The sequence below is a fragment of the Labeo rohita genome, chromosome 1 (assembly GCF_022985175.1).
Source record: "Labeo rohita strain BAU-BD-2019 chromosome 1, IGBB_LRoh.1.0, whole genome shotgun sequence".
Classification (NCBI taxonomy): Eukaryota; Metazoa; Chordata; class Actinopteri; order Cypriniformes; family Cyprinidae; genus Labeo; species Labeo rohita.
Genome location: NC_066869.1, coordinates 16,876,130 through 16,890,869, shown reverse-complemented (window position 1 = coordinate 16,890,869; position 14,740 = coordinate 16,876,130). Strand labels below are relative to the sequence as shown.

Genomic DNA, 14,740 nt, shown 5'->3' with positions numbered 1-14,740 from the left:
GAAAAGCTGATTGGAGGTAGAGATCTAGAAGAAGACGTTCTTTGTGCGATGCCTTTGCTACGTTAGGCAAGTGCGTCTCATGCCGTTTATTTTGGTGAGCATCTTCAGCTTTCCCACGACGGCAGAGAGAGACAGTGTGAAGGGCTTTCATAACCTCTCTCACATGGTCGCCCGCCCCGCTGCGCTCAGCTGAACGTCTAGACTCACACAATGTGGACCCTGTTGGGACCGGTTACGGCTGTATCTGCCATGTCAGAAATCAGACCCAGGGTTACATTAAATAGTGCATAAATAAGGAAACATTCACAATATTCTTAGAACTCAACAGGCTACATTTGATACACTTAAACTTTAAATTCCATATGGAAATTCCATATCTCACATTTTGAATTTTCAAAAGAAGAGTTCCCACACTTTTTGAATTCAAAAACATTCAAGTGAAATTTTATTTGATTTAAGGAATCCAAATGTAAACAACTGAAAGAAATTTGATTTGCATCTAAATAAATGTTTTGACAAACCCCAGAATGATTTGCTTTAATGGTTCTGCTTTTTCATAGAAGGATTTCAAAGACAAACACAAGAAAAACTTAGTGGGACTGAACCAAAAAAGCCCAGCAGTCCTGCTCTATTGTACAGTTCATACAAGTGGCCTACTAAAATGATTTTGATTTCATTTTTGTCTCGCGTATCACATTCAGTTCTGTTTTCTTCATATTTCATATTACTGTACAAACATTGCACTTCTAATACTGTTTATTCCCTTTAGACGTTTTGGTTAAAGTACATTTGAATACTGTGGTGCACCAGAAAACTCTAGACAAGCGTTGTTTGATATCCTGGGCTGCCAAATTAATTTGACACAGCTATGAGCAGAAAATATGCTAAACGTATTCAGGAATGGTTTTTAAAGTCACGATGAAAACATAACATTCTATAAAAGTTTATCAAAACTAGATGGAAACCCATCTAGCCTACGTCTCAGGACATTACAAACACAAGTCATGCACATGTTTTCTGAAACAGACATTGCACATTGTATTCTGGAGACACAAACAAACACCCCTAGTCTTCAAAAAAATAAACTATCATTTTGGCATTTTCAGAAATAAGAGACAATATTTTCCATTCGAAAATACAAAGGTCGGACACAAGCGGTCACATTCTCAAACCTAAACAATGTATATAAATAAAAACAAACGAACGATAGGCTCTCGATTATTAAGTTAATAAATCAAATATACACAATGATTAATTAGAAAATATGTACAAATTCATCTATACAACATCAACATCTAAAAAGACAGTGAATTTCTTCATATAGACAGTAAATTCTAAGCATGACCTGTCTGCCTGTACACGTTAAAAAAAAAAAAGCAGAATAAATAAAAACTGTTGGAAAGAGCGGGAAAATAAAATCCAGTCAAGAACCCGATAAATGGGAGTTAGATACAATCTTCGAGCACGATGCACCAGTAATCACTGATTTCTGGAAATGATTCACAAGCTATTGCTGATGCATTAAGTTCTACGTTATAAAAATTGAACACAACTTGATGAAACTCTTGAAGCTCTCAAGAACATTTCCATGTCTAATTTCATCCCCAAAATCACAAAGGAATAGGAAAGTATAGTTTTTACAGCCTGTGTTTAGCACTATAAAGGTTAAGCACATCCCCCTGTAATTCTCAGTTTTATGCAATACAAAAGCATAATTCAAGCTATTTTAATTACATAGTATTTACTGTACTTCCAGTAATTTATCCTGATTTGCATTTTAAAAAATCCTAGCATTACAGTATTTGTAATGTATAAAAATGTAGTATTTCACTTTTTGAAGACAAACTGGGATTTAAAAAAAAGGAGAGAATTTGGGCGGAAAAAGTGCTTAAAGGGATAGTTCACCAACAATTAAAATGCTGTCATCATTTACTCACCCTCAAGTTCAGAGCCTGTGAGTTTCTTTCTTCTGATGAACACAAATTTAGATATTTTCAAGATTGTGTGGGACTAAATAGTTGACGGCAGCCATTGACTTCCATATTATTTTTTTCCATACTGTGTAAGCCAATGGCTACCGTCAACTTTTTGCTTACCAGAGCTGGGTAGATTACTTACAAATTGTAATCCGTTACTGATTCCAAATTACATGACAAAAATTGTAGTTAGTAATGTAATCCATTAAAATAGGATAATCGTGTACCATATTGATTTGAAAAAAAAGAAAATATATTCCATTTGTTGTCATTAACAACATAAAGTGCAGTAAACATTACATTACGTCAAGATTTCCCAATGTGTATAATTTTATTTATTTATTTTCTGAATGTATATAAGCAGTAGACTATTTTAGAAAGGAACATTTAAAAGATAAAAAAAGAAGAAATAGGGAGAATAAATTATGAATAAAATATAAATTGCTATTGTGTGAATATGTAATCATGTAATCATTAAAAAAGTAACTAGTCTAATTATGAGTATTTTAAAATGTAATCTAATTACAAGTACTTAATTTTTGGAATCTGATTACATAATCCAGATTACCCAGAACTGTTGGTTACCAACATATTCTTTAAAATATTTGCGTTCAACAGAAGAAAAAAAACTCAGGTTAAAAACTTGAGTGAGTGAATGATGACAGAAATAAAATTTTTTGGGTAAACTGTCCCTTTAGTTGTCATTCGAATAACGTCATGATGTCAACAATGAATTCTAGGGTGAAATTTGACCTGGACATGTTTTCGTGAGATTTACACAATTGGCAGATTTTGGCCGATGACTCTACATTCCTTCTAGTTTTAGGCTAGAAGATCAGCACAGGTTAGTGTCTTCAGACCCTACTGACGCCATAAAATAAATCAGACCAGCCCGTGGTCCGACCGCAGTGTCTGAACAAATACTGCCCGGCCTTGTCGCAAGCGTTCTGGTTCATTCGCTTGAGCGTAGGGATGATTGTTACCACACCGAGTATCGTCTGCTATACGATATACTCCATTTTCTGCAGGCTGTGTTGTGCGTCCAGATCTCTCTGCTGTGAATCCGGACCTCTGTGCTGCGACTCCAGGTCTCTGTTGTCTCGTTTATTAGTCCAGCGTGGATTTTTTGTGTCTGTGCCGTTGGCGCTCAACCTGTCGTCCCGGTCCACCAGCATGTAGGCCGGCTGATGTGGAAATCGCACCTTCTGCAGACGCTTGTTGGAGTCTTCCTGCGCTAGTCTGGAGGATTCTGAGAAATGCGTCCTGATTTTGGCGTTGACGCTGTTCTTGTCGTCGCAGTGGAGCTCTTTTCCCGGCAGGCTGCCGTTGGACGCGTTCTTCTCGATGTGGTTCTTGATCTGGTTGAGCTGTTCGCGGGCGTTGTTTACTGTGTTGTCTTCTGTGCTTCCCATGGAGTAGGGGGTGGCAGGGTTGACGGCGGTGGGGCTGGAGCTTTGTTTGCGTCGATGCCGCACACACCACAGGAACACCGACGCCAGGGCCAAAACCCAGATCGCCGTCACGATGGAAACCAGCAGTGGCACCAAGTAGTCTACTGAACGAGAAAACCAATGAAATGGATTAATAAAAGCAAGCTGGCAAAATATTACATCCCTTCATTGTGCAAAAGCATTTATCATTTTATTACACTTGATATGTGTTATTAGCTGAATAGCTAAAATGAAATCCAAATGAAAATCATATTTTATATATTCATTATTCATTTTTTTTGTAATTTAAAATAACTGTTTTCTATTTGAATATATATTAAAATGTAATTTATTTCTGTAATGCAAAGCTGAATTTTCAGCATCATTACTCCAGTCTTTAATGTCACATGATCCTTCAGAAATCATTCTAATGTGCTGATTGGATGCTCAAGAAACTTTCTTTTAAACCCCAAACTATTGAGTGACAGTATATATCTCAATATGTAAGATGTAAGAATTATTTTGCTTAAAATGGAGCTTTATTTCCTACTTCCTATAATGTTAAAGAACTTCCTGTTGTGTCTTACCGTTGGGGTTCTGTGGTTGTCTGCGCTGCACGCGGACCTCAGCGATGGAGCCGATGATAGAGCTGTTTGCGCTGTGTTTGCTCACCAGATCGATGATGCTGTCTGTGATTTCTTTAACAGGAACCCGGCCGTGAATGCCATCCTCAGTCACATGCTACAAAACACAATATTGCCTTTAAAATGCAACTTTACAAAAATAATCCTGACTTAAACAGTTGTATCTTCCTTTTACGACTGCTATTAAATTAGAGCAGAACTAAATTCATGGGATGCTAACATAATAAATAATAATAAATATTATATAAAATAATATATTAAAAAACATAATATATTATAAAATTATTCAGATGTAAATACATTTTTATAACTGAAGCTTGCAAGTTAATATTGAATTAATGCAGAATTAAATGCATAATGTTAACAATTGATAAATATTATATTGTGTTTAAATAATGATAATAATGTAATAAAAATAATAGTGTTTAAAAATAATATAAACAAAAATAATATATATATACACTACCACTCAAGTTTTTGACCAGTAAGATTTTTAATGTTTTTTTTAAAAAAAGCCCCTTCTGCTCACCAAGTCTGCATTGATTTGATCCAAAGTACAGCAAAAACAGTAAAATTTTGAAATAATTTTACTATTTGAAATAACTGTTATATCTGAATATATTTTAAAAAGTAATTTATTCCTGAGATTTCAAAGCTGAATTTTTACAATCATTACTCCAGTCATTTTATTATTCTAATATTATGATTTGCTGCTCAAAAAATGTTTATTATTATTATGATGATGTTGATAACTTTTTTTCAGGTTTCTTTGATGAACAGAAAGTTCAGAAGAACAGCATTTATCTGAAATAGAAATCTAGAAATAGAAATGTACTCAACTGTTTTAAATATTGATAATAAAAATAATAAAAATAATAAAATGTTTCTGAACAGCAGATCAGCATATTAAAATGATTTCTGAAGGATCATGTGACATTAAAGACTGGAGTAATGATGCTGAAATTTCAGCTTTGATCACAGAAATAAATTACATATTAAAATACATCCAAATAGAAATTAGTTATTTAAAATAGTAAAAATATTTCACAAATATAACTGCTTTTGCTGTAGTTTGGATCAAATAAATGCAGTCTTGGAGAGCAAAAGATAATTCTTTAAAAAACATTAAAAATCATACTGTTCAAAAACTTTTGACTGGTTGTGTATACATTTTTAGACAATAAAATCCAAAGACTTTAAGGTCATTCTGTGGTACTAGGATATTACAAATGCACTCACAAAAAAGCTATTTCTAGCCAATGAAATATTGCATGAATGTCACTTACGATGGCCACATGGATCTCGTTATTGGCGGCATAAGAGATTTCACAGCTCATGGAGATGGAAATCTCTGACGAAACATTCTTAGCCACATACAGATGCCTCAGCTCACGACACACTTGCTCTACCGTCACTCCCTGAGAGCCGAATAAATATATATACAAGTCAGAGAAGTTTTAAAATGCATGCATTAAAGAGACAGTTCACCCAAAAATGAAAATTCTGTCTAATTGCTCACCCTCATGTCGTTCTGTAAGACCTTCGTTAATCTTTCATTCAAAAATTAAGATTTTTAAAAATAAAATCTGATTTCACATGGACTATTTTAACGACGTCCTTACTCCCTTTCTGGCCCTTGAGCGTGGTAGCACCGTTGCTGTCTATGCAGGGTCAGAAAGCTCTCATTTCATCAAAAATATCTTTATTTGTGTTTTCCGAAAATGAACGAATGTCGTTTGGAACGACATGAAGTAAGTAATTAATGACAGAATTTTCTTTTTGGGCTGAACTAAACCTTTAAAACAATATATGTTGAATATCAATCGCAGTGTCCTCACCTGTGGCATAGTGTCCTTGTTGAAGGTAAAGGTGACGTTGGCACAGTCACTCTCGGGGTGACAGCGGGCCCGTACGGCCGGCCGGTGGGCAGACCAGCACTCGCCCTGTGATGAGCAGGGCTTCACAAAACACTGCTCATCACGGACCGGCACACACAGCTGACCCAGAGGACAGTCGCCTCGTCCCGAACCAAGCATACGACAAGGTTTAGGGCCACACCACAGCTGTCGAAGAGAGGAAGAAAGCGAATTTAGAAACGATAATGCATCACTATTAACTACACAGCTACAACACACAGGCTAATGCTGACGTACCTTAGTACAGCTGACAATCCCTCTGTGACAATAACAGGTGTTACAGTCTTCAGTCCACTTTGCTCCATCTACAGCAATCCGACCTCCGACCACACACGGACGTCCCGTGACTAAGATAAAAAAGCCATTAAGTTTTGGTTTTGGAGGAAAGAAATTAAGAAATTCAAGTTTTTGAGGAAAACATTCTCCATATAGTGGACTTCAATGGGGATCAACAGGTCGAAGGTCCAAATTGCAGTTTCAGTGCAGCCTCAAAGGGCTCTATACGATCCCAGCTGAGGAATAAGGGCCTTATCTAGCCAAAAAAAAAAAAATTCTATACTTTTTAACCACAAATGCTCATCTTGCACTAGCTCTGTGCATGTGTGTCTTGAGGCATTATGTAATCACACTAGAAAGGTCATGTGTGGTTAGTTCTTTGTCTGTGTACTCTGGTTCAAAAAGGTTGGGTAGGGTGAAAAACTCCATCTCATTTTGTCCTCCATCTTCAAAATTGTCCAACATTGTTTTAGTTTTTTTGTAAAGGCCGTTTGACGTTCTTTGCATATTCGCTTTGTAAACACTGTGTCGGTACTTTCCAACATGATTGCGTAAAGCATGAAGTCAAGCTAGCTCAAGTCGAGCATTTGTGGTTAAAAAGTATAGAAATTGTTATTTTTATTTAGAAAATGACCCGATTGTTTAGTTAGAAAAGACCCTTATTCCTCATCTGGGATCGTGTAGAGCCTTTTGAAGCTGCAATGAAACTGCAATTTGGACCTTCAACCCATTGATCCCTATTGAAGTCCACTATATAGAGAAAAATCCTGGAATGTTTTCCTTAATAACCTTCATTTCTTTGCAACTGAAGAAAGAAAGACATGAACATCTTGGATAACATTGGTAAATTATCAAGACATTTTTATTCTGGAACATTTCAACAACCTCTGAATTCTGTATGAGCAATGGTTGCATGACTGACAATATTCATGTGAAACAGCATGTATGAACAATGGGAATTGTAGTCTGGATCATGTACCTTCCTGACATCTGGGCCCGGTTCTGCCAGGTGGACACAAGCAGCGGTAGCCGTTTATTTCATCGACACACGTGGAACCGAACGCACAGGGAGATGACTGGCACTCATTGATGTCTGTGGGGTGAGACATATATGTTTACACCAGAACAATATGCAACCCTGGACCACAAAACCAGTCATGAGTAGCACATGGTATATTTGTAGCAATAGCCAACAATACATTGTATGGGTCAAAATTATAGATTTTTCTTTTATGCCAAAAATCATTAGGATATTAAGTAAAAATCATGTTTTATGAAGATATTTTGTAAATTTTCTACAGTAAAAATATCAAAACTTAATTCTTGATTAATGATATGCATTGGTAAGAACTTCATTTGCACAACTTTAAAGGTGATTTTCTCAATATTTAGGTTTTTTGCACCCTCAGATTCAAGATTTTCAAATAGTTGTATCTCGGCCAATCAATGGAAAGCTTATTTATTCAGCTTTCAGATGATGTATGAATCTCAATTAAAAAAAAAAAAAGACCCTTATGACCCTTACTCTAAAATCACCATCTTATGTGCTAATGTGACTATTTATATAGTATTCATTTAGCTACAACCTAACTTAAACATTTATGAAGCATCAATCACTCACTGATGCGACAGTCCGGCCCCGCGAATCCACTGGCACACTCACAGCGGTACCAGTTATCACCGTCCACACACGTCCCGCTGTTGTAGCTGCACAAACATTAAACACATGATGAGATACTGGGTCAAAGTTCTGGGAAATTTCTACGAGCTATCACAAGTACGTCGTAAAATACAGTAAACTGCTTTAATTCAAATTTCTCCCTATCTTTTTTACTTGTTGACAAACAGAGAAAGCATTTTAGTGGTAATGCAAGAAAATAATATGATTTCAATTTACCCTTATGACTAGTTTTGTGGTCCAGGGTCACAATTTATTACCATTTATTTATTTATTTTTATTTATTTATAATTATATAATTAAATATTTTGTTATTCATTTGCACCCACAGAGAGTGATAATATGTAAAAAACTAAAAACTTATAAATTAAAAAATTGAAAAATTAAAATTGAAATATAAAAAAAAAAAAATAATAATAATAATCATAGCCTAATTAAAATCAATCGCCATTTCATAAAAAATTATTTTAAGTCCAGGACTTAAAGGAAAACAAAAAACAAAACAAAAAAAAAAAAATAAATAAATTATATATATATATATATATTTTTTTATATTTACATATATTATATATATATATATATATATATATATATATATAATTTATTTTATGGTGTCCTTGATATGTGCATATTTCATAAATGTGATGATACCCACATAACTTGAAGGCATCAACATAATTTATTGAATTGAAATTAATCTTACTATTCATACTATTTTAATTATGTATATATATTTTATATGTTGTATTATATATACTATTTACTGTGCTTGGTATGCACAGTATTTCATACATTAAAATGGTTTAGTAAAAATATATGTAGGTAAATATTGCTGACTGTAACTATTTATTGTTATTTTATTAAATTGTTATATAAGTGAAAAAGATCTTTTAATCATCTATAAAAATGTATTAAATTAAATTAAATTAAATTTTAACTGAATTAAATAAAATAATTAAATTAAATTAAATTAAATTAAATTAAACAAAATTTATTGCCTTTAAATGAAACTTACCATGGTTGTGGATTGCAGTCATTGGAATCTGTAAATGAAACATCAAACATTTTGTTATTAAATTGTATTTAAAATCAGAAGCTTTCATGTGAAGACTATTGTCACATTGGAGTGAAATCAACATATTCACATGCAAGACTGTCTGTAATCCACGTTGCAAACATCAGCCAGACAATGAGTCGCAGAAATTTCACCATAGTTATAAATGGCAGCTCATAATCCCACCTGAACAATCCATCCATCAAAGTTACGTTTGCTAGTATTATTCAAGCTCAAACAGGCTTAACAGGCGCAAACGAAGTCTAAATACTATATAAGGCATTTTCTGTGTTAATTTAGAAAAACCTGGCGTTCTACAACTAGGTAGAACGCCAGGTAAAGGTAAAGGTGACGTGTGCAATTTTTTCTGTTTTTCAAAATACTTTCTCCTATCCCAGTGTAATATGCAGAGATGACTATAATGATGACTAGTGGTGCGGAAAAGACACACTTCAGCTTTAAGGAGCTATCCCATTAGTATATAGTTTGGAAGAGAACCTTAAGCAGCAGTAGGTGAGAGTTGGAAACAGGAGGTAGACAGGAGTCAAGACAGGAAGTAGTAAGGAAGTGGAACAGGAAGTTTTGCCGTACTCTGGCTGCAGGTGAGCCCCTCCCAGCCTTCTTTGCAGACACAGGTGAAGCCGTCACCTGTGACGACACACGTGGCTCCGTTCTCACAGGGGTTTGGCAGGCAGCTGCTGTTCTTTGCTGAAAAGTGATAGATAAAAAGCTTTAAAAATCTGATTCAGAGGCTAGTTTACAAAATGGTCAGTCAGGTTGTTCAGGGCTCACCTATATTACAGGTAGCTCCTTCCCATCCAGGAGCACACATGCATTTAAATGAGTCACCCTCGTCAGAGCACGTGCCGCCGTTGTTACAAGTAGCCTCGTCACATTGACTCTCGCCTATAAATGAGGAGAAATCAGCTGTCAGATTGATGGACTATATTCAAATCATTTACTTAATATGATTGTGTTGCCAATTTAAATGAACTGATTCAAAACTCTGATTCAATGATTCACTCAATTGACAATTTTATTAGTTGAATTAGTTTTAAAAAATCATAATTCTTACTTTTTTACCTTTAAATAATAACAACAATGCTAAAATAAAAATAAATGTTAAATTTATTATTATTATTAATATTATTATAATAATTAATTTAATTTTATACATTTTTATTATTATTATTATTAATAATAATAATAACAATTAATAATATAATTATAATTAATATGATAATGTTTCATTATTTCTTGCTATAACAAAAAATGTAAATGTATTATTACTATTATTATCATTTTTATTTTTATTATTATTATTAATTAATTAATCTTATATTATGATAATAATTTAACTTGTATTATTATTAATAATAATAACACTAATAATTAATATAAATATTTGTAATTATTTCCTGCTATACAGTAAAATAATAATCAATTGTATTATTATTACTAATTATTAATCATTATAAATATAATTTCATAACTGTTCATGACTATTTGTTATTTTGTCTTGTTTAAAGCAAAAATATCTAAACATCCTTAGAACATAATGATAAAATAATAAAAAAATTAAAATGTATTATTGTTACTAATTGATCCTTATTATTAGTTAATATTATTATAATAATTAATATAATAATTCATTTTTATTAGATATTAATAATAAATGATTTAAATGTATTATTATTACTATTATCATTATTATTATTATTTAATCAAAATTATATTATTATAATAATAATAAAATACTTTAATTTTATTAGATATTAATAATAACAAATTAAAATTTATTATTATTGTTTATTAATACTAAAATATTATTATAATAATTAATTTTATTAATTTAACGTATTATTATTATTATTATTAACAATAATAAAATTAATATAAATGTTTTTATTATTTCCTGCTATACAGTAAAATAATCAACAGTATTAACATTAATTATTAATCATTATAAATATAATTTCATAATAGTTCATTAATATTTTGTTATGTAGCCTTGTTTAAAGCAAAAATATCTAAACATTCTTAGAACAAAACAATGATAAAATAATAAAACTATTATTATTACTATTATCATTATTATTATTATTAGCTATACAGTAAAACAATTATCAATACTATTACAAATATTAATAAAATAATTAATAAAATTAATTATTAATCACTATAAATATAATTTCATAAGTGTTCATTAGTATTTTGTTATTTAGTCTTGTTTAAGGCAAAAATATCTAAACGTCGTCAGAATAAGATGAATTCATTTGAAAAGCAAAAAGTCATCTGAACAATGACTTTTCCAGCCTTTTGTGCAATTGAAAATATTTTAAAACTGAGCATAACTAGAAAAAAAAATATGATTTTTTATTAATTTAATGAATACATTTTGTGAATTCACACAATTTTATAAATCAGCATATATTTCAAGCCAGGATGTGGAAGTGTTATCATGATTAACCGACACAAATTAAGCCACTTTATAATACGTAGAACCTTATTATATATAACATAATAATACTCAGCACCACTTATAACTGTATGCAAATGAGGAGGCGGGGCTTACGTGAGTGACAGGTCTTTCCCTTCCAGCCATTTTCACACTCGCAGTAGAAGTCATTAACCAGATCACGACACACTCCTCGATCCCGGCAAGGGTTCATGCTGCAGTTGTCAATGTCTGTTTTGGAAACAAACAATATATTAGTAATCAATATAATTAAAGAAATTAGGTTTTTGACCATGTGAAGTGACTTTCAAAGATGAAATGTACTCACTGCTTTCACAGTTGTGTCCCTCCCACCCATCAGCACAGATACACTGGTACGCGTTGATTTTATCAATGCAAGTACCGCCGTTACTGCAGGGACTGCTTTCACAGTCATTGATGTCTGAGAGAGAAGAGAGACACCACGTTTAAAGACTGGGAGGTGTTGAATCTGATGAAAGCAAAGGACACTGGGATACAGATATGTCTTACTCTCATGGCAGTATGTGCCGGTGAATCCTTCCTGACACTCGCAGCTGAAGTGTCCACCGGCGTGACTTCGACAGCGGCCGTGAGGACCACAAACGTTAGAGGAGATGAGCCGCATGCCGCCCGGAGTGCTGTTAGACGCCACGGCAACCGTGCAACTGTCAATCACTGCAGGCAGAGGGTGGAGTCATCAAGAATCCTTTTGGTCAAAATCCCTCATCTACACTAGGTCAAAATCAAATCCTGTAACTGGTAGTCATTTAGACCAGCTAGAAAACAAGTATTTTTTATTTTTTTTATGAAAGTAGTAAATTATAGTAATTTATAGCAAGTAATAGTAATAAATTGAATTTATAGTAATAAATTATTAAATTATAGTTATAAATAATTTATTAAAGACAATTTTATTTATTATAATCTTAATCGGTATGAAATAATAAAAATATTTATAATAAGAATTATTATTATTGATAATATATATAGTTAATAAATATTATTATAAATAGTATTATTACTATTTTATGCTGATTAGGAATATTACATATAATTATTGTGAACATTACTAATGATAACAATAACATTACAATAACATTAATTATTATGTTTTAGGGTTAAAAATGTATTAAAATAATAAAACAGTAACTCATCGTAATAGATTATTAAATTATAGTAATAATAAATTAATAAATTAAATTATTACTTTAATAAATTAAAGTAATAATTTATTACATATTATATATATATATATATATATATGCTGATAATATTAATTATTATGTTTTGGTAAGTATTAATAATTTATTGTTTTACATAAAAAAGTAATTATTGTTATTATTTCTTGTTTGCTATACAGTGAAATAGTTAATAATATTATTAATAATATAATAAAATTAATAAAAATAACAAAATTATTTTATATATACTCTTGTTTTGGAGAAAAAATATAAAAACATTTTAAAATAATAATTAATTATACATGATTATTATTAAAATGTCAGAAGTATTTAGTCTTGTTTTAGAGAAACAAAAAAATATAAAAACACCCAAAAATAATAACTAATTATAAGTAATTATTATTGTCATTATTTAAAATAATTATTAATATTATTAATTAATAATCATAAATAATAAAATGTAATAACTAATATCATACATTTTTTAATGATTAACATTATTATTATTACTATTTTATGCAGATTAAGTATATTAAACAATTATTGTCAACATTACTAATAATAACAACAATATCAATATAGTAAGTATTAATTTGAGTAGTAAAGTATTTTTATATTTTCTTAATTCTTGTTTTCTTACTGTAAATTATAACTGCAAAAAAGAATTATTATTGTTAGAATTTCTTCTTACTTGCTATACAGTAAATTATATTAATATTATATATAAATTAATACATAAATTATATTAATATTAATATGATTAATTAATAATAATTAACACAATTTCATAATTAACAGGTATTGTTAATTTAGTCGTGTTTTAGAGAAAAAAAAATATATTAAACATCCTTTAAATGACATAAACATATTTGAAAAGCAAAAAAAAAAATCACTTGAACAATGACTTTCCATGATTTTTTAAGCCATTGCGCAATCTGAAATATTTTAGAACCAAGTAACAAGAAAAAAACAAAAAAAAAAATCACCAAAATCGCAGGACTTTTACAGGCCTGAGAAATAAAATGTGAAAACATTTCCATTGTTTCCATGAGCGTGGGAACCTGCCTCCATCCAAATATCTCCTTCACACTGACAGCAATGATGAAAGCAGACAGCGGCACGCGAAGAATTAGCCAAGTCGTCATGTAGTCTGTCCAGCGATGGGTTTTCCCCTCTCGTTAAGCTCGCTTCGGGTTAGCATACGCATCGTGTAACGATATCTTAGCTGTTACCATGGTGCACCAACCCCGGAGATCAATAGACTAGAGTTAGCGATCGCTAACGCTACGGCGTACACAATGGCACAACATCAAACGCGCCGAGGCCTTGGCATGGGGATAGTCTTACATCCGGGCTGACTAAAAAAGACTCGACTTCTATTTCGAGCGCCCATTAAAACCGCAGAATGTGCCCAACCAGATAGTCTTACCACCCTACGCACGAGGCTCGCGATCCCGAGTCTGAGAGCGCCGATTAGCACTCAATAAAGCTGGAGACTTCAGGACTGCTTGAGTATTCGCTCAAGGACTAACATGGATATCTTTCATTCATTAAACCAACTATGTGTGTGTGTGTGTGTGTGTAACCTACCTTGACATGGTGTGATGAGGCAATGGTCTTTAAGTTGGGAGCAGTTTTTGCCTTCGTAGTCCTCTGGACATTTACAATAGTAGTCTGAGGCTAGGCTAAAACACTGTGCTCCGTTCTGACACGGGCCGCTCTCACAGTAGTCTATGTCCAGCTGAGGACAAAATCACACAGACAACACAGACTCTTATACCGGTTCACACAGTTTATCTAGGCATATTCCCAAGAAGTGAGCACAAACGGTTTTGGAGCTCACCTGACATGTGGCACCTGAGAAACCCGGGGGACACAAACACTGAAATCCGTTGACTGCGTCCTGGCAGCGTCCGCCGTTGAGACAGGGTCGACTGGCGCACTCGTCCACGTCTCGCTCACAGTGTTCACCTGCAAAGCCTGGTGCGCACAGACATCGATAGCCATTCACCAGATCCTGACAGACACAGAAAGAGAGAAATGTTAGGACTGGCTGGCAAAACATTTTATATATTCACTGAAAAAAAAATTATTACACTAATCAGT

At 32.5% G+C, this 14,740-nt stretch overlaps 1 protein-coding gene across 2 annotated transcripts in view; it reads right to left on the bottom strand.

Annotated features, from left to right (window-relative positions):
• Positions 1-805: 805 nt before the first annotated feature.
• The window catches only part of jag1a (jagged canonical Notch ligand 1a), a 33,171-nt gene continuing 19,236 nt past the window's right edge, over positions 806-14,740 (bottom strand). The window contains exons 12-26 of one of the 2 annotated variants that reach the window (XM_051116924.1): positions 14,478-14,651; positions 14,225-14,375; positions 11,964-12,128; positions 11,761-11,874; positions 11,550-11,663; positions 9,767-9,880; positions 9,566-9,682; positions 8,936-8,963; positions 7,864-7,949; positions 7,222-7,335; positions 6,204-6,313; positions 5,889-6,113; positions 5,337-5,468; positions 3,994-4,147; positions 806-3,531 (exon numbers count right to left, since the gene is read on the bottom strand). In XM_051116924.1, coding sequence (XP_050972881.1) covers positions 2,978-3,531; positions 3,994-4,147; positions 5,337-5,468; positions 5,889-6,113; positions 6,204-6,313; positions 7,222-7,335; positions 7,864-7,949; positions 8,936-8,963; positions 9,566-9,682; positions 9,767-9,880; positions 11,550-11,663; positions 11,761-11,874; positions 11,964-12,128; positions 14,225-14,375; positions 14,478-14,651 — 2,352 coding nt within the window. In that variant the 3' untranslated portion in view covers positions 806-2,977. The remainder of the gene's footprint in view (positions 3,532-3,993; positions 4,148-5,336; positions 5,469-5,888; positions 6,114-6,203; positions 6,314-7,221; positions 7,336-7,863; positions 7,950-8,935; positions 8,964-9,565; positions 9,683-9,766; positions 9,881-11,549; positions 11,664-11,760; positions 11,875-11,963; positions 12,129-14,224; positions 14,376-14,477; positions 14,652-14,740) is intronic. The other variant, XM_051116932.1, reaches the window with a different exon arrangement.